Source organism: Schistocerca cancellata, chromosome 5, assembly GCF_023864275.1.
Source record: "Schistocerca cancellata isolate TAMUIC-IGC-003103 chromosome 5, iqSchCanc2.1, whole genome shotgun sequence".
Classification (NCBI taxonomy): domain Eukaryota; kingdom Metazoa; phylum Arthropoda; class Insecta; order Orthoptera; family Acrididae; genus Schistocerca; species Schistocerca cancellata.
In genome coordinates this window covers 721,943,049-721,962,380 of record NC_064630.1, presented here as the reverse complement: position 1 = coordinate 721,962,380, position 19,332 = coordinate 721,943,049, and the positions used below count along the sequence as shown (strand labels likewise).

The 19,332-nt window shown below is 39.8% G+C and overlaps 1 protein-coding gene across 2 annotated transcripts in view; it reads left to right on the top strand.

Moving 5' to 3' along the window:
* LOC126188183 (SET and MYND domain-containing protein 4-like) overlaps positions 1-19,070 on the top strand; it is a 141,903-nt gene extending 122,833 nt beyond the window's left edge. For both annotated transcript variants that reach the window (XM_049929708.1, XM_049929707.1), the window contains exons 10-13: positions 9,954-10,125; positions 10,399-10,545; positions 12,129-12,288; positions 18,861-19,070. In XM_049929708.1, the coding sequence (XP_049785665.1) occupies positions 9,954-10,125; positions 10,399-10,545; positions 12,129-12,288; positions 18,861-19,008 (627 nt within the window). In that variant the 3' untranslated portion in view covers positions 19,009-19,070. The remainder of the gene's footprint in view (positions 1-9,953; positions 10,126-10,398; positions 10,546-12,128; positions 12,289-18,860) is intronic.
* The last annotated feature ends 262 nt before the right edge of the window (positions 19,071-19,332 follow it).

Below are 19,332 nucleotides of genomic sequence, written 5' to 3'. Positions count from 1 at the left end.
CTTTACGTAGAGGCCGCTGCTGTCGTGTTGTTGTCCTAGAGAGGGTTTGGTCAGCATGCAATTGGCTGATGTCTTCTTCACAGCCCTCTCTGCTCTCTCATTTCCGACTGATGTGCTGGCACTTGATTTTATGCCGGAACAGTAAATCTTGTCATGAAGGAGAGCCTTCAGGGATATGGAAGGTGTTAAGTTATATATTAACAGACAGAGGTAGCCACTGCAGGCTACTGTGAAATAGAACAGTTATCGTCTCTCTATTGGCAAAGTCAAAACCTATTAAAAATGAACATTAGCATTAAGCAGAATTTATGTCTTTGTGATCAGATATTCTGATAAGTTATAGAAAGAGTGGTTAAAATGACAGTGATTTGATAAGTCTGGTAAATTTAAATGAAAGAACAGAACATTTGTGTTATGCTTTCATGGTTGGTAAGCTTGATTATTCCAAGGATTGTATAAAGAATTTCAACATGTACACCATACAATTAATGGTCGACAGCCATCTGAATTGGTCAGTTTTGAAGGGTTACCGTATTTACTCGAATCTAAGCCGCACTTTTTTTCCAGTTTTCGTAATCCAAAAAACCGCCTGCGGCTTAGAATCGAGTGCAAAGCAAGCGGAAGTTATGAAAAATGTTGGTACGTGCCGCCACAACTAACTTCTGCCGTCGAATATATGTAGCGCTATGCAGGCATGCGTTGTAGGCACAAAGATAAATACTGGCGCCAAAACCTCTGCGTCAGTAAATAAATTTAAAAAGAAGTGGAAGACGAGCTTATTTTCTCCACCGCGAGTTTCGACCACTGCATTTTCATACATTATCCAACGAAGTAAATACAAATTCCGTATTGTTCATTTTCGAATGTAGCACAATTTCAGTGTATAAAAGGTTTTCAGTGTATTACGAAAATCTGACTGGCAAGACTGTTTGGGATGTTTGTCAATATGGCCAACTCTACTTTCTGAATTTTTTCCTATCTGTGAGAAGAGATGGTTGCTAATAGGAACCTGATGAAATATGAATCACATACAGTATTCTCTTCACCATAAGAATAATATGAATATAAACATTTTGCCATGTATTCTTTCGTGTTTGCTGCTATCTCATTTAAATCCTGTCTGCCTAATAAACTACGAAACTAGAGTGAGACAACAGCAAACGCGGAAGAATATACGTATCGTGTCATGTTTATATTCGTATTATTCTTACAGTCAGAAAGGAAGCACGGCAAGTGACTAGATTTTTAAATCTAAGATGACTCTAATTTCTGTGCAGAATTTGATGTAATAAAGAAGCGGCCGCAAAGATTTTCAAACGGAGAAAAATTTTCGCCTAACTCTCGTTCAGAACATGTTCTATCATACGCAGTCTATTATTTGATTCTTGTTGATCATTATCAAAGAAAGCAGCAGTGTAAGTAACAACAAATAGCAGTCTCTTGCCATTGTTTCGCTAATGAGACGATTCCTCTTCTTTTTTTTTTTTAAATTGTACGCGGCGGTAGCGCGTACAAAAGCAAGCCATGCCGCGTGCCGCGACAGGCCGTAAACACGCACTATCAGAATGCGACAAACAATGCATGACACAGTGCAGTAATGCATTTTGAGCTTTAAGAGTGACGCAAACACCTATAACAAAGAAAACGGCATTTATCAGATCAAAGCAAAATAAGCAATCGATTCAAACCAGACGAAGCACGTGAAAAAGGAAGGGTGCCCGTATAAATACGGACGGAGCGCCTGACGCATAGCAATGGCTACGTGGTAAAGCTTAACTGCTAAGCTTACGACGCGAACCAAACTACTGTAGCTGTATCGTCATTCATTCGACCTAAATTGTGTATCATATTACAATGGACCAACTTCGTTTCGATTTGGAGGTGCGGCCTAAAACTTTTCTCTCCCCTTGAATTTCGAGTCTCAAATTTCAGGTGCGGCTTAGATTCGGGAAATTTTTTTTCCTTTATTTCGAGTCTCATTTTTCAGGTGCGGCTTAGATTCGAGTGCGGCTTAGATTCGAGGAAATACGGTAGACTGCCACACAAATTGAAAGAGAATTAGATGATGTTCACATGAACTCTGCATCATTGAAAACCATTTACCTTTGGAGTAACGAATTTAAATGTGGTCGGACAAGTACCAAAGATGACGCTTGCTCTGGGAATCCAATTGAGTTTACCATAAAGGAAACCATCGACAGAATCCATGATATGCTAATGCAAGACCACCGAATAAAAATTTGAGAGACTGCAAGCAGATCAACTGAGAGCATGCATAATATCCTGCATGGAAAATTGTCTATGAAGGAGATGTGTGTGAGATGGTTGCTGCAATTGCTCACAGTCAACCAGAATTGCATCTGACACAACATTTCAAACAATGTCTGATGATGTTTAATCACAATCCACAAGACTTATTGCCCTGTTTTGTGACTGTTGATGAAACCTGAATCCATCGTTACATGCCAGAGTGGAAATTGCAGTCACAAGAATGAACAGAGGTGTGTCAAAGGTGCACCGAAGAAGGCAAAGACCATTTTGTCAGCTGGTAAGGTGATGGCCACTATTTTTGGGGTTCCTGAGGAATAAACCTCATAGATTATGTGGGAAAAGGCAGAACCATAACTGGACCCTATTATGCTTCATTGTTAGATTGTTTGAAACTTGCAGTGGCTGAAAAAAGACCAAGTGAAAAAAGTGCTGTTTTGTGAGGATAACGCATCATCCCACATATCAGCAATAAGAATGGTGAAAGTGCCTGAATTGGGCTTTGGATTGGTGATTCATCCACCCAGTTCACCAGACTTACCCGTAAGTGACTGCTTCCTGTTCTCTAACTTGAAACATTGGCTTGCTGGGAAGAAAGTTTCATCAAATGAAGCAGTAATGTTTGCAGTGTATGAGTATTTTTTTGAGTTTAAGAGAACATATTTTTCTGATGGGATGAAAAAGCTGGAGGAGAGTTGGACCAAGTGCATATCCCTCAAAGAACATTATGTTGAGTAGTACGAAGAGTCTTTTATGAAACAAACATTTTTTCTTGCTTTTTATACAAGACTTATCAAACCATCTTTGTAAAGTACCCTATCAGAAGGTGGTGCATTGTTGCTGTCTTCAATTCCCACCATTTTAGCGGCTTTCTTTGTAACTTGTTTAGCCAGGGAGTGAGCAGCTGCTCTCTTGCACACTATGGGATCAAAAACATTCTTCGGGAAATCCTCTCATTGTTATTATTTGTGTATATGATGAAGGCGTTAATGCAAGCAGTGTCAATCTTTCGGAAAAATGGGGCAAGTGGGCAGTGTCTAGTTTTTCTTGAGGTTGAATAAGTGGCATACATGTCATCTACTGTGTCCACACCTGTTTTGGTCTTATTGTACATTGTTATATTTCTGGTTTCTCTTCCTCCGCAGTATTAGTGTCAATGGCACTGTCATGATGCAAAGATGAAAGGAGAATAACGTTTTTGCACTTCTTTGGCACAAATGAAACTATGGTGATATCCATTGTGAATCCAAAAAGGCTGCCTCTAAATTCACGACCTCTCATGTGAAGTAAGTCTGGAGGGAGCTGCCTCTTATTCTTTCTAAGAGTTCCTACTACTGTAAGTACTCTTCAGCCAATGGTATGGAACAAAAACCATTGTCTAGTGTCACATTGCGTCCTGTACCTTCGATAGGCCATACAAGTCTATTTACTATCTCCTTAGACAAGTTTGACAGTGCAAAGGAACCCTCTGGCTGTTTCCCTACATAGATTTCCATCACCAAAGTATACCATGTTCTTGCGTCACATAAGGTGAAAATTTTCAAACCATATTTCACAGATTTGCTTGGTATATACTGTTGGAAACTGCATTTGCCTCTAAATACAACCAGATGTTCATCCACTGTCGTATATTCAGGCACAGTGTAATTACTGACACAGTTTCACGTAAATAATTCAAATACTTCTCTGAACACAGCTAGGCGATCGAGTTCTCTACATTGTGGTCTGTCTCGAATATCATCGAATGTCAAACAATACAACAAGAAACGAAAGTGCCGTAAACTCATTGCTGCATGCAATATTGCAATTCCAAAACCATTTGTGTCCTATAAGTCTTCCAGATTTTGGTGTCCTGCCCTGTAAGGCCCAGCCAATATCAACAGTCCCAGAAGAGATTTGATTTCTTCCTCATTTGTTGGTTTGGCACCACAGTCTCTTGTGAAATTTGATGCAATGTGTTGCATGTAAATATTTGTGCATGATGTAATTGTTCTAATTATTATGCCATTTATAAATATCGAAAAACAGTCCACAGCAGTTTTCGCAGATTTTGTGATAGGTTTCACACCAGGGAGATGAATAATGAGGTCTACACTTCTAGTTCTTACGTTGCGACGACAACTTTTCATCCATTTTGTAACCTTATCCTTACCAATAAAAAATCAAGCTTGCTTTCATTATCCGCTGCACTTACTTGCGGTTCCAGGTCCAAGTTGTCTGTTTCCTCCTCTTCCTCATCTCCTCCTTCAAAAGTTTCGTCTAAGACCTCTTCCAGAAGCTTCCGCCATTTTTCTCATTCTATTTCGTAATGATCTATAGCTGTTTTAACTGCACAGAGCGACAAAATACAGGCAGCTGCTATGGATCACAAGTGTGCGCTTTCACGCAGCACTGCAACATAAAGAGTCGTGCGGGTTTCTGTCAACACCGCAAGACACATTGTTTGTGTGTTTTCTTGGAACTTGCGCTTCCATTGTAGATGCTATTGTTACTCAAAGCTTTCATATTACGTCCTAGAAAGGTACCAAAGAATGTGACATTATACTCGTATTATTATGTAATAATCCATCGATAAGGATTACTGGGGTGTTTTGAGCATCCCGTGCGACCGCTTAAGGGTTAAAGTACGAGGGCTATCCACAAAGTACATTACGTTTTGGAATTAAAAATAAATAAAGTATTGGAATTTTTTTTATTATATACAGATGAAAGCCCACTTAAATACTACTTTTCTACATAGTTGCCATTTAAATTAAGGCACTTATCGTAGCGATGGACGATTGGAAATTCCTTCGTCGTAAAATTCGGCCGCCTGCGCCTTCGACCACGTGGTTACCTCTTCTTGAAGCTGTGCGTCGTCATCAAAACGCTGCATAGCCAACCACTTCTTCATTGCTGGGAATAAGTGGAAGTCGCTCGGTGCCAGGTCGGGACTGTACGGCGGATGAGGAAACAACTCCCACTTAAAAGATTCGAGAACTTCACGAGTGGCATTCTCCGTGTGGGCCCGGGTGTTGTCATGAATCAACAAGATCTTTGAGCCCAACTTTCCCTTGTGCTTGTTTTGTATTGCTCTTCTGAGGTTGTGCAGAGTTTGGCAATACCTTTGAAAGTTTATTGTAGTGCCTCTTTCCAGGAAATCCACAAAAAATTACACCTTTTCTGTCCCAAAAGACAGTCGCCATCACCTTCCTTGCTGACATTATCTGCATGCATTTCTTGGGTTTTTGGGGGGGAATTTGTGTGCCCCCACTGCATTGACTGCAATTTTGTCTCGCAGTTCACATGCTTAACCCATGTTTCGTCACCAGTAACGATGCGATCGAGTAATGAGTCGCCATCTTTCTCGTAAGCGTCCAAAAACGTTAACGCTGCAGCCATTTGCTGATTTTTGTGAATCTCTGTCAAGATTTTTGGTATCCATCTTCCACAAAACTTGTGGTAACCAAGCTTTTCGGTAATGATTTCGTGCCACAAACTTCGTGAAATTTGTGGAAAACTCATAGAGTGTTCCATTATTGTGTAATTACGGTTTTCACGGACCGCGGCTTCGACAAGTTCGGCAGTCACTATGCTGGGTCTTCCACTTCGCTCTTCGTCGTGAACGTTAGTTCGGCCATTTTTAAATTTTATGACCCATTGACGCACTCCACCTTCAGTGATTATGTTGTCCCCATACACTTCACAAAGCTGCCGATAGATTTCTATCAGTGTACAGTTTTTTGCAGTCAGAAACCTTATTACAGCACGCACTTCACACTTCGCGGCATTTTCAATTAACGCTGACATTTCAAACTCTCACAGTAACTCAATGGAGTACAGCACGAACCTCTCACTAGCACGGCAGGATGCCGACTGAGCGGCAGAATGCCATGACACCAAGATGGCCGCACTAGCCCCGCCCCCAACGGACACATACGAAAACATAATGTACTTTGTGGATAGCCCTCGTATGTTTTACACAGAAGAGAAACTATGTGATTCATAGATTATTGAAGCTGTCCCATTCTTACATTTTCCATTCTCCAGGTATAAGTATAATTTCCCTGTAGTCGTTACATGGCATGCATTTGATTATAAAGGTGCGTTATAGCTGCGTATAGCTGATAAAGTGCTATAGAACCACAATAACAACATTGTTGACTTTGACATCTTTCTTATTGGCTTTCACCTCAGAATCTTCAGACCATCTGTTATAGGTGGTGAACGAGTTGAGCCCATGCTGGTGGTTGTACTGGGTGTCTCAAGAGGAATAGTTGATATTTAGGGATTTGAAAGGAACTTCCATTTGAAGCAAAAACGTCTAGTAAACGTCAGCTCTAAAATACATACTTTAAGAGCTATGAGCACTTTCTCATCTTTGCTGTTGTGAAATACTGTACATCTCTTCCACTGAACAAGTGCTCATAGTGCTTAAGATATTTGTTTTAGGGTCCATGTTTACCCAACAATTTCTTCTTGTTTTGGTCCATACTACCTCCTTCCAAAATATGGAAAAACAGAGCAGGCAGTAGAAGAGATTTGTTTCACAGTATCAAAGAGTAAATAGTACTCCTAGCTCTTACAGTAGGCATGTTAGAGCCCATGTTGACTAGACGTTTTTGTTTTGAATGATCGTTCCTAACATATTCCTGAATATTGACCGTTCCTCTTAGGACACCTTGTGCGTACCCTCTATGCTAACATCTGAGGGGAGGGGGGTTGGTCATTTTTCCCTCATTATTATTGTTGTATTTCCTCCATGTGGCTTTCTTCTTGTTACAGTCAATGTTACTATCTTGCCTCGCTTTGCTTGATATGATCCAATATTGTGGCACAGCATACATTAGCTTACCAACCTTTATGCATGTAGGTGTATCTGTTCAGTTCCATGATTCCTAAGTGATGTTCTGGTAAGCATAACACATCTGCAAATGTTACCTCTGTGTGTTTGTTTTTAAAAATTTTCTGGGTTAATAATGTGAATTCATCCATTGGATATATGATCTTTCTTATGCTTTGAAACGGGGAAAATCTAGTGTGAAATAACAAAGATATGAATTAAACAGATTGTTGCTTACTAAATAAAGTTGGTGCTGAATGTCAAACATGCATATTTAAAAGAAAACTGTTGGACATCATTAAGGTATTGTTTAAAAGAAGACTGTTGAATATTAAGATATTGGACGAAGCCCTTCGTCAAATGTACACACACACACATTTATATGCCTAACCCATACACACATGGTTAATGTCATTTCTGGATGCTGGGGCCCTAATGGAATGAGTAGCAATAGCAAGGTAGGGGTGGAGGAAGATGCTGCAGTACTGCGTGTGCTTGTGGGAATGTGATGTGCAGAGACATGGTGGGGACAGGGTAGTGGGCTGCTAGGTCCAACATCGGAAGGTTGTGCTGGGGGTGGGGGAGGGGTGGTGGGGGTGGGGGTAGAGAGGGGGATAGATTTACACAGGTCCACTGGGGGAGTGGGAGGGGGGGGGGGGGGGGGGAAGTACCGTATTTACTCGAATCCAAGCCGCACTCGAATCTAAGCCGCACCTGAAAAATGAGACTCGAAATCAAGAAAAAAAATTTTCCCGAATCAAACCGCACCTGAAATTTGAGACTCGAAATTCAAGGAGAGAGAAAAGTTTTAGGCCACACCTCCAAATCGAAACAAAGTTGGTCCATTGTAATATGAGACGCAATTTAGGTCGAATGAATGACGATACAGCTACAGTAGGTTCGAGTCGTAAGCTTAGCAGTTAAGCTTTACTAGGTAGCCATTGCTATGCGTTAGGCGCTCCGTCCGTATTTATACGGGTACGTTTCCTTTTTCACGTGCTTCGTCTGGTTTGAATTGATTGCTTATTTTGCTTTGATCTGGTAAGTGCCGTTCTCTTTGTTATAGGTGTTTACGTCACTCTAAGCTGAAAATGCATTACTGTACTGTGTCACGCATTGTTTGTCGCATTCTGATAGTGCGTGTTTACGGCCTGTCGCCGCTCGCGGCATGGCTTGCTTTTGTGTGCGCTAACACCGCTTACAATAAAAAAAGAGAGGAATTGTCTCGTTAGCGAAAAAATGGCAAGAGACTGCTATTTGTTGTTACTTACACTGCTGCTTTCTTTGATAATGATCAACAAGAACCAAATAATAGACTGCTTTTGATAGAAGGCGTTCTGAACGAGAGTTTAGCGAAAATTTTTCTCCGTTTGAAAATCTTTGCAGACGCCTCTTTAGTACATTACATTCTGCACAGAAATTAGTCATCTTAGATTTAAAATTCAAGTCAATTGCCGTGCTTCATTTCTGACTGTATCACTATTAGGCATAAGAATAATACGAATATAAACATGACATGATATGTATATTCTTCCGCATTTGCTGTTGTCTCACCCTAGTTTCGTAGTTTATTAGGCAGACAGGGTTTAAATGAGATAGCAGCAAACACGAAAGAATACACGGCAAAATATTTATATTCATATTATTCTTATGGCGAAGAGAATACTGTATGTGATTCACAATTCATAAAAGTTCCAATTAGCAACCATCTCCTCTCACAGGTAGGAAAAAATTCAGAACGTAGGGTTGACCATATTGACAAATCATCACAGTCTTGCCAGTCGGATTTTCGTAGTACATTCAACATTGAAATGCTGCTACATTCGAAGATGAACAATACGGAATTTGTATTTACTTCGTGGATAATGTATAAAATGCAGTGATCGAAACTCGGGGCGGAGAAGAAGGCTCGTCTTCCACCCTTTTTTTTTTTAATTTATTTACTGACGCGGAGGTTTTGGCGCTAGTATTTATCTTTGTGCCGGCAAAGTATGCCCATGCAGCACTACATATATTCGACGACGGAAATCAGTTGTGGCGGCACCTACCAACATTTTTCAGAACTTCCGCTTACTTTGCACTCGATTCTAAGCCGCAGGCGGTTTTTTGGATTACAAAAACCGGAAAAAAAGTGCGGCTTAGATTCGAGTAAATACGGTGGATGTGTATGAGGCTGAGTGGGAGCAGGAAATGGGATAGAGGCAGGTGGAGAATAGAAGGGACTAACAAAGTTGAGGCTGGGGGGGGGGGGGGGAGGGGGGGGGGAGGTCACATAACCAGAACAGTGGGTATGTTGCAGGGATGGTTCCCACCTGCTCAGTTGGAAAGGCCTCATTGTCTAGAAGCAACACTGGCTATGTTTTATTGAATTTTGTTTGGGGGGGGGGGGGGGGTAGGGGAGCGGGGAGAGAGGGAGAGGGGTAGGGGGTTGGGGAGGGGGGGGGTGATGCGCGTGCACATGTACTTTTCTACATTTGATGAAAGGCTGTCATATGTTTAGATAGAATAAGCCATGTGACTGGTTTTGTCTCATATCCATAATCCCCTCTTGAGTATTGCTAGAAGGTGTTCCAGCTGTAAAAGTATTTACATTGAAGCTCTGTTTTTGAGTAGTAAATTTCAGAGAAAGCATAAATCCATTTTTTGCTTCAGACATAGTTGTTTTAAACTTCTACTAAAGTGTCTGGGTAATGTTGGTGTATACTGTAAAGCTAAAACACTAAAACAGTATCTCAAATGTTGGCAGTTAATTTGCATAAAATCTCCTGCAACCCAATCAAAGTTAGAGCTCGATAAAATGTTTTTCTTCCTTGGCAGATTACTGAAAATTTATAGCAATAATTCATGTATTTTTATTTTACAGAAACATTTTTCAGCATGGTTGTGCCCACAGTGTAGTGGACCTCTAATATCAAACAATGAATTGGAGAATGAGAACAAAATCCATATATTAAAGTGTTGTTGCTGTAGATTTAAAGAGAGAGCTGACAAAACTGAACATTATGTAGATCAAGCCAACAATTGTTACGAGAAAGGTATACTTTTTTTTCTACTTAGAATAAGCTTAATGCATTGTGATAGTGCAACTGAGAAAAAAGTCATAGGTATATATCTTGAAAAATGTCAATTTCAGTATATTTTCTGAATTGTCATGACTCAGCGTTACTGTACGCAGTTTCAACCATCAACAAAATTATTTCCTCTAAAATAAAATTTAAAGTATGAAAGAAATAATCCCACATTGCATCTTTTAAGCAGAAGAAATAGTGAACCTTATGTTCTGATCTGTGATACTGTTTTCCAAACAGGAGTTGATGCAGCTGACAATGGTGATATAGAACAAGCTCTGCTAATGCTTAAGCAGTGTTTGTCCCTGAGAGAGAAATATCTGTACAGCAAAAATGCTGACATTTCTAAATGCTTAAACCAACTGGCAAGGTGCTGTGCAGTGAAAGGTTAGTAAATGTGGTGAGGAAAGTTTGGCAGAATGTAAATAATTTAGGTAACAACTGACCAATTAGTAGTGGCGTTCAATCATCGACAAACACATAAACAAGGTTGAAAACCTCTTTACCTTTTGGGTGTATCATTTTTTGAGGTAGAGTACACACACACACACACACACACACACACACACACACACACACACACACACACACACACCTATACAGCTACATTGTGCCAGCTGAATGCACAGCTCCAGGATTGCAGTTCTGCGGATTGACTGAGGTAAAGGATTGTGTTGGATGTGGTGAATGAGGGGAGAAAGGAGGCAGAGTGTGGGAGGGTTGGTTGAGGAAGGGTAGTTGATGGTCAGAGAGAGGCAGCGGGTGTACAGGGTAGAAATGTGGGAGGGTGAGGCAGTAGGTGCACAGGATACAAATGTAGCACACACACTGGCATCAGTGAATTTGTGCAGTGCATGATGATTATGATTATGATGATGATGTGGAATAGTAGAGTAGGGGTAACAGAACAGAGGAAGAGGGTGTGGGTGCAGGATGAGTGAAGTTAGGGTCTTGCGGAGGAGATGAGATGGCTTTGGAGTAGTGTGTTAGCAGAAAGGGTACCAGAAGGTTACCCTCCATGCAACGTACATTATAATGTTTTAAATACTGTTTAGAAAAACAGGTGGTGGCACTATTGGAAATCTTTCAGATTGATAAATGTGTAACATAGAATGCTAGTGCAGCTTTAAATGACCAAATGGAATTTCTTTCCCAGCATCTGGTCTGAGATGCTGGAGTTGGCAGTCATGTGTGCCTGGGGTGTTCTTGCTTGTGTATTGATTCTGTGTGAATGTTGTGTGCGTCTCTCTTTAATGATGAAGGCTGTGGCCAGAAGCTACATGTGAGTGCCTTTTAATCATGCCTGTCTGCAAGTTAATATGTCTTCTTTACAGTAAGTACCAATCTATCTTTTCCTACATTGATATTCACTACAGTAATATTTCTAACGCATATTATTTACTGTTGAAATATTGTACTTGGATATATTTTGAAGCTCAGTAAAACAAAGAGAGTTTAATTTCTTTTGGTAGAACATGTCTTTACTTGGACTGCCACTGTTGGATATAAAGCAAAGCATTAAATGTGATGAACAATGATGTCAAGATGACAATGACGTCTTACACAATATGTCTAAATGCTTTATGTTGGGTCTAAACTCTAAAATGAATGATATAGTGTCGTGAGAGTCTGCCAGTTGCCATGCAGTCAAAGTGTCACAGAAGTTCACTGCAAATAATTGGTAAACAATTTGGAATCTCAGAATTTGAATGCTCCTGGGGAACATCACACACTGACTGCTGTGACAGTCCACATTAATCAATGGGCTAATTAAGGGTGGACCAATTTTTGGCAAGGGAAATTTAGTAAATGTAGGTTTAAACCTATAGTTTTCTAGGCAATTTGTTTTTGTTGAGCTGTTCAGAAAACCTCATTGTAATAATAAACTCTATGAGACTGTAAGAAGAGATTGCTTTGGAGTGATTCTTGTGGAAGACTGTATTGTATTATAACTTACACCTTTATTTTAGGAGATTTTGAACAAAGTGTTCAGCTCCTCAAGAGGAGCATAACAATGGTTGAAGAACAGTTTGGTGAAACAAGTATCGAACTTGCAAATGAACTGCAGAAACTGTCCGATGTGATGCTGTGTTGTTTGAAAGGAAGTAGTATACAGCGATCAGAATTTTTGTAAGTATATGCTTTACGTAAATTTATATTTTCTTCCATTTATTCCTAAAATATCCTGGCATTTTTACTTAAATTATTATTGTGAAACTACTTTGTTTTCATTAATTTCAGTGAAAAGAAACCCTTTATAGAATTTATTTACCTGCTGCAGTGCAGCTGAAAAGGCAAGAAGAAACTATGTCCTTAATCCTTGTGTTTAGAGATGCGCTACAGGAACATAAAGCAGCATAAGATAATGATTTTTGTGGATTTTACATTTGCCTTTCACATTTAGTGTTTCCTCAGTGGAAGTCAGTTCAAAGAAGTAAAAACAAATGTGTAAAGAACAAATCAGATGGAGGGAAATGTAACTTAAGACCGTATTTCAATTTGTATGCTTTAGTTTCTTTGTGCAGATTACATGATACCCATCCAGTGTCTATTGATATTAATAGATTCATTATTTGGTATCAAATTCTCCTTTATGCAAGGTATCTTCCTTTTTTGTAACTCATGTATGAAGTCAGTTCAGACTTTCAAATGTATGAAAAGAACAGTGATTTTGTGCTGCTAATTCTTCCTTTAATGGGACAGTAGGACTTTCGTTCTGGACTGCCTAATTGTGAAGTATTTTCATCTTCTTGATTTCTTCCAAAGCTAATTAGGAAGGTAGACAGGATGAGGAATATAAGAAAAGATGCGTTAATGAGTAGTTTCATATGTTTCATAATAAATTTGTGTCAATATTTTAAAAATAGCTTCCCTAAAAACACTTTGTGGAATTTAAACTAAAAAGTAAAAGTATATGGTCATTACTCTGGTGTTTTCAGTTGGTCACGAGGCTGCAAATGTGTGCGGGGCACAACACCAGTAGGGAGTGCCCACTGCAGAGGTTTGTGTGCTTTTGCAGCCTCAGGACTGATTGAAAATGCAAAGAAACAATAATTAACAGCTGTCCATTGTAGTGAACACTATGTGCGACAGGGTTAACTTGAAGAAGGAAGTGGACACATGGAAAATGTCATTCCTCAAAAATTTAAGCAATTAGAAGTTTAACTGACATACTTTTTCTGAAATAAATACAAATATAACATTTTCAAAAACAAAATCTTATGTGGTGTTGATAGAATATCAAACAGAGTTCTGAAGAATTATTCTAATTTAACATCACTGAAACGGAATTTTTCCATTCAGATTAAAACATCCCATTACCAAATCTCATTTTGAAAATGTGGCAGGAAAGATTTAAATAATTATCTTCCATTTTCCTTACTGACACATATTCCAAAATATTCAAGAAAATAATATACTGAAAAGTTGTGACATTGAAGCAGAAATATTTTACTTGGTAATACAGTTTGTGTCCAGAAGAGTTGCCCAGAGCATTTTTATTTTTTGGATTCTGCACATGTAACCATTTAGGAAGATTCTGCACTGTCGAACCAATCACTTTACTGATAAGTCAACCTTACCTAGCTTAAAAGCTACTTTGAACTACCGGTCTATGTCAGAAAGTTGTGCTTGTACACTCCCTCTCAACCTTATACACCCCTCTGTCCACCACATAAACACATTGCCTTTCCCAATTGTTAGAGAGGGGTGCTTTACACACAATTGCTTCATGTGAACTTATTGTGCATATGACTTGCAGTCATTTTGGATAGATAATGGGCTTATAAAGTTAACAAATTGCTACTGATGTCTTCACTAGACTTCATGACGTTAAAAGTATTTGCATTTTCCTCTGTAATTTTAAAATATACCTCATCTGATACAGACCAATGACCTTAGCAATTTGGTCCCTTAGGAATTCACACAAACTCATCTGATACCAATCTGAACAAAGTTACCCATTGTACCCAGTATTACATAACAATTGTAGCTACATATGTATATATAAGATATATTCAAAAAGAAATGAGCCGGAGCCATAATTACAGAAACCAGTACCTGTATATTAGAAGTATTGACCTTGGCACTGTCGCACTGTGACACAAGGCAGTGAATGGCTGTCTCATAAAATTCCCGGGGCTGCAATGTTAACCAGTTCCGCACATACAGCTGGACGTCGTCATCCGAGGGGAATCGTTTGTCTCTCAGAATCTTTTTAAGGGGACCAAAAATGACATAATCACAGGAAGAGAGGTCTGGACTTTATGGAGGGCGGCTGAGAACCTCCCATTTGAATTTCTGCAGGAGTGCCGCATCTGTGCTGGCCGTATGAGGCTTTGCATTGTCATGGAGCAGAATGACCCCACGTGTGACATTGCCTGGTCATTTTGATTTGATCACTTGGTGAAGGGTGGTCTAGGTTTCCAAGTAACGTTGGGCCTTCACTGTTGTCCCATAATGCAGGAAGTGAATGAGAAGGGGGCCATCTTGGTCAAAGAAGAAGATTGGCATAACCTTTCCTGCACTCTTGTGGGTAGCCTTGGCTTTTTTTGGTGGTGGTGACCCTGGATGCTTCCACTGGAGACTTTGTCATTTTGATTCTGGTTCGAAGTGATGACACCATGACTCATCTCCAGCCACCACTTGTGCCAGGAACGCATTCCCTTCTGAGCATAGTGCTGCAGATGAGCAAGACAGTGGGTCATTCAACATGCTTCCTGGTGTAGTTGAAGAATGTGGACCACCCATTGGGCACACACTTTGCGTATGTGCAGACCTTCCTTCATGATGGTGTGAACACTTCCAATGCTCAATCCGACCATGGTGGCTATGGCTTTCACTGTCACTCGGCGGTCCTGGGTAATGAGTGGTTCCACCAGCTGGATAATGTCATTGGTAATGCAGTGTGGTGCTCCACATCGTACATCATCAGATAACGACACCCGTCCTTCTCTGGAGCGCTTGTGCCATGTCTTGACCCTTGCAAGGCACATGCAGTGTTTGCCGTACAATTGTGACATTCATCGATGAATGTCCATTCCTACTTCTCCTTCCGCTGTCAGAAAATGAACGGCACCTCTTTGCTCTTCTTTTGATGCCTTCATGTCACTGTTTGCAATGTGACTGGTAGCATTGGACGATTGATGCATGCTGCTGCTAGCTCTGTATAGTCACTTAACGTGCACGCGTGCCCTCTAGCGATGGGCTGTGAACTTCCACGCTCTGGTTGGAACCACACCTCATTACACACGCCATGATATTACCCTCTTGCCGCCAGTTTATGCATTCCAGATTCCGGCTCGTTTCTTTTTAAACGTCCCTTATACACTGTGGTGCCTAAAGTCATGAGATACCTATGTGCACATATACAGATGGTGATAGTGTCGTGTTCACAAAATATAAAAGGATGCTGCATTGGCGGAGTTGTCATTTGTACTCAGGTGATTCATACGAAATAGTTTCCGATGTGATTATGGCTGCACGGCAGGAATTAACAGACTTCGAAAACAGAATGGTAGTTGAAGCTCGATGCATGGGACATTCCATTTCAGTAATCGTTAGGGAATTCGATATTCTGAGATCCACAGTGTCAAGAGTGTGCTGGGAATACCACATTACAGGCATTATCTCTCATTATGCACAATGCTGTGGCCACCAGCTTTCACTTAATGATCGAGAATTGCGGCATTTGTATATAGTCATCAGTGCTGACTGACATGCAACACTGCATGAAATAATCATAGAAATCAAGGTAAGAGCTACAACGAATGTTTCCATTAGGACACTGCATCAAAATTGGGCATTAATGGGCTATGGCACCCGACTATCAATGCAATTGTAGTCCCCCTCCTGGACTTGTGACCTTATCAGTTGGGCCCTAGATGACTGGAAAACCATGGCCTGGTCAGATGAGTCATGATTTCAATTGGTAAAAGCTGATGGTAGGATTCGGGTATGGCACAGGCCCCACATAGCCATGGACCCAAATTGTCAACAAGGCCCTGTGCAGACTGGTGGTAGCTCCATAATGATGTGGGCTGTGTTTACATGCAACGGGCTGGTCCAACTGAACTGATCATTGGCTGGAAATGGTTATGTTTGGCTACTTGGAGACCATTTTCAGCCATTCATGAGCTTCATGTTCCTAAACAGTGACGGAATTTTTATGGATGAGAATGCGCCTTGTCACCAGACCCTAACTGTTTGCAATTGGTTTGAAGAATATTCTGGGACATTTTGAGCTAATTATTTGGCCAGCCGGATAGCCCAACATTAATCCCAATGAACATTTATGGGACATAATCGAGAGTCAGTTCATCCACAAAATCTTGCACCGGCTATAGTTTTGCAGTTATGGACAGCTGTAGTGGCAGCATGACTCAATATTTCTGCAGAGGACTTCCAATGATTAGTTGAGTCCATGAGTTGCACTACGCCGGGCAAAAGAAGGTCCGACACAATCTTAGGAGGTATCCTGTGACTTTGTCACCTCAGTTTATACCATGGATTTTGATCATTTTCATCTCCCTATGATCAGAATGATAGAGAAAAGGTATTTTCCATTATGCTGACTATACTGTTTTATGTTGTCCTTTGGGTACACATGTACCATAAATTTTGACAAATTGAACAATCAGTCACTTTCTGCCATCTCCTTCACAAATGGTACTAACATAAGTTGTAAACTCAACTTTTCATCCATTTATGTCTCATCTCTTCCTTCTAGCAAGGTAGCACAGTAGTAATACACCAAACTGGCATTTGAGAGGACATCAGTTCAAAACCCTGCCAAGTCATCAAGGTTTACTTTTTCTGTGATTTATTAAAATGCTTTAGGCAAATGATGGGATGGCTCTTTTGAGAGGAGCCTGGCCAATTTCTTCCCTAAACTTTTCAGTCAGAGCTTGTTTTCCATCTGTAACAACCCTGTTTCCCTCTGAGTACCAAACATAAATTTTTCTTCACATACGATTGGCGAGTCACACTATGTGCTGCTTGGAATGAGGTTCATACTGGTGTGGAAAACATTCACAAACAATGCAGTCCAGGAGATGGCGATGTGCAGCTTCACCCAGCAAGTTGCAAGCTGATAAATTCTAGATTGTATGCCAAGTCCATTGTAAGTAGTGTACAACTAGTCCATTATAATACAAATACTCCATTATACACCATTATAATATTGTCTTATTTATCTTATTATGGACTTGGATTTTGATTTGAGTAAATCAAAATCCAAGTGCATAATAAGATAAATAAGGCAATATTATAATGGTGTATAATGAAGTGCTTCATGTACAGTGTGTAAATTGGTTTTCTGACCTTCGTGTGCACCTATTTAAAGTGGCTGAGGAACCAAAGGACTTGTCCCTCTAAATCACACCTCAAAGTGGTCTCTCTTACCACATCGCTCAGTCTCTGTGCTGCCACCGTGTGGAGGCAACTAACGATTCTACATCCATATTGCTCTCAACTAGGGGGATATCTTCGTCATTATGTGGTGGAGATACAATAGACATTTTTAGTGGGTAGTAAATACTTAATTTTCTTCATTTATTATTTCCTGACTGTCTGTAAGTGAAACTTAATTTCACTGCAGTTGTCTTCCTTCCATTTCCATCAACATTGCCCTTCTCATTCTGTTCTTCAGTAGCATATTATAACGGCGCATAATGGAGTGCGTCATGTACAGTTTGTGAATTGGTGTCCATCGCATTTCAGCTATTACCACATATTTGTTCCAGACTAACTGCTGATATGAGGGCTGCCTTTTGTGTTTTTATAAAAACAATGAATTTTGGTACAAATAGTTTTATTTTTTCTCAATATAAACGTGTGTGTGTGTGTGTGTGTGTGTGTGTGTGTGTGTGTGTGTGTGTTCCCCCCCCCCCCCATGGGGGGAGGACATATAAGTCGGCCAAGCTCCTGTCAGGCCAGTTGGTCAGTGCACTTGACTATCGTGACATGTCTAATTGCCAAATTATTGTTCCCATTGGACACTGTTAACAAGCAGTAGTCCCATGGACTGTTTGGTCAACTGATATACAACTAGAAATTGAAGAATTGCATCTTCAATTATATTGTGCGCAGCATCAGTGTTGTTTGGAACAACTAATTTTGGTCATCTTTTACAAAATTCTGTCTTCCAATTGTAAACAGTCTCTTGTGAAGATGGTTGATTACCAGAAGTTGAATCAAGTGATTTGAGCCATTGTTGAGTTAGGCCTTTATGTAAATCATAACAAATCATTCAGCAAAAACCTTCAATGAAATTTCAATTTTGTATGACACTGTTTCTTTAAAGACTTACTGTAAACAAACTATTCAGCTGCTTCTGAGCTGCTGCTTTAACAATAACAAATTTTCAAACAACAGTAATGTCACATGTCAGTAGTGCCATTTAGGGGTCATTTGTTAAAGCTTAAAAGACAAGCTTCAAACAGCATTCTATTTTAGTTTCCAGTTGCATATAATTAAAAACATTATTGCATATTAGCAAATTAATTATTGTAGGACCATTATTACATTCACTTATCTGTAAACTAAACACTTTTCAAGGTTTCCATTTAATTAATCATTAATCACTGCAGACGTGGTAGTGTGTGTTTGGGTTTCTATGTGGTTGTGTGTGTGAATGTGTTTGCTTTCTTATTGAAAAAGAGCTTGAGAGCTGCCATTATTCTTATGCTCAACATTTATTTCAGGAAAAAGTGGAAGGAAGCAGAATGCATTGTTAAGAAGGCAAAGGCCATCCTGGAAATTACATGTGGCAGATGGACAAATGTGATGCAAGATATACTGGATAAAGAAGAGTACTTAAATAGCCTGAAACCAACAGCGGAACAATCATGAATTTCCTGAACATTATAAATATGTTAAGAACAAAACATTAAAACTTACAGAATATTATTTGTTTGAGAAACTTTGTGCTTTACTACTTTTACACATTGACCACCTTCAGGTATAGTTGTAAAAGCCATAAATAGAGTAATAATATAAAAGTAATCAGGTACTACCCTATTCCACTGTAAATATGAGTTAAAACAGCATGGGTTTTAACTAATTTGAGTACATTTACCAACAAAATTCATACATCAAATTGATAATTATTGCACAAATAGCTCTATCCATGACATGGAACAAGATCTGAACTGAACTAACATTCACCACAAAATA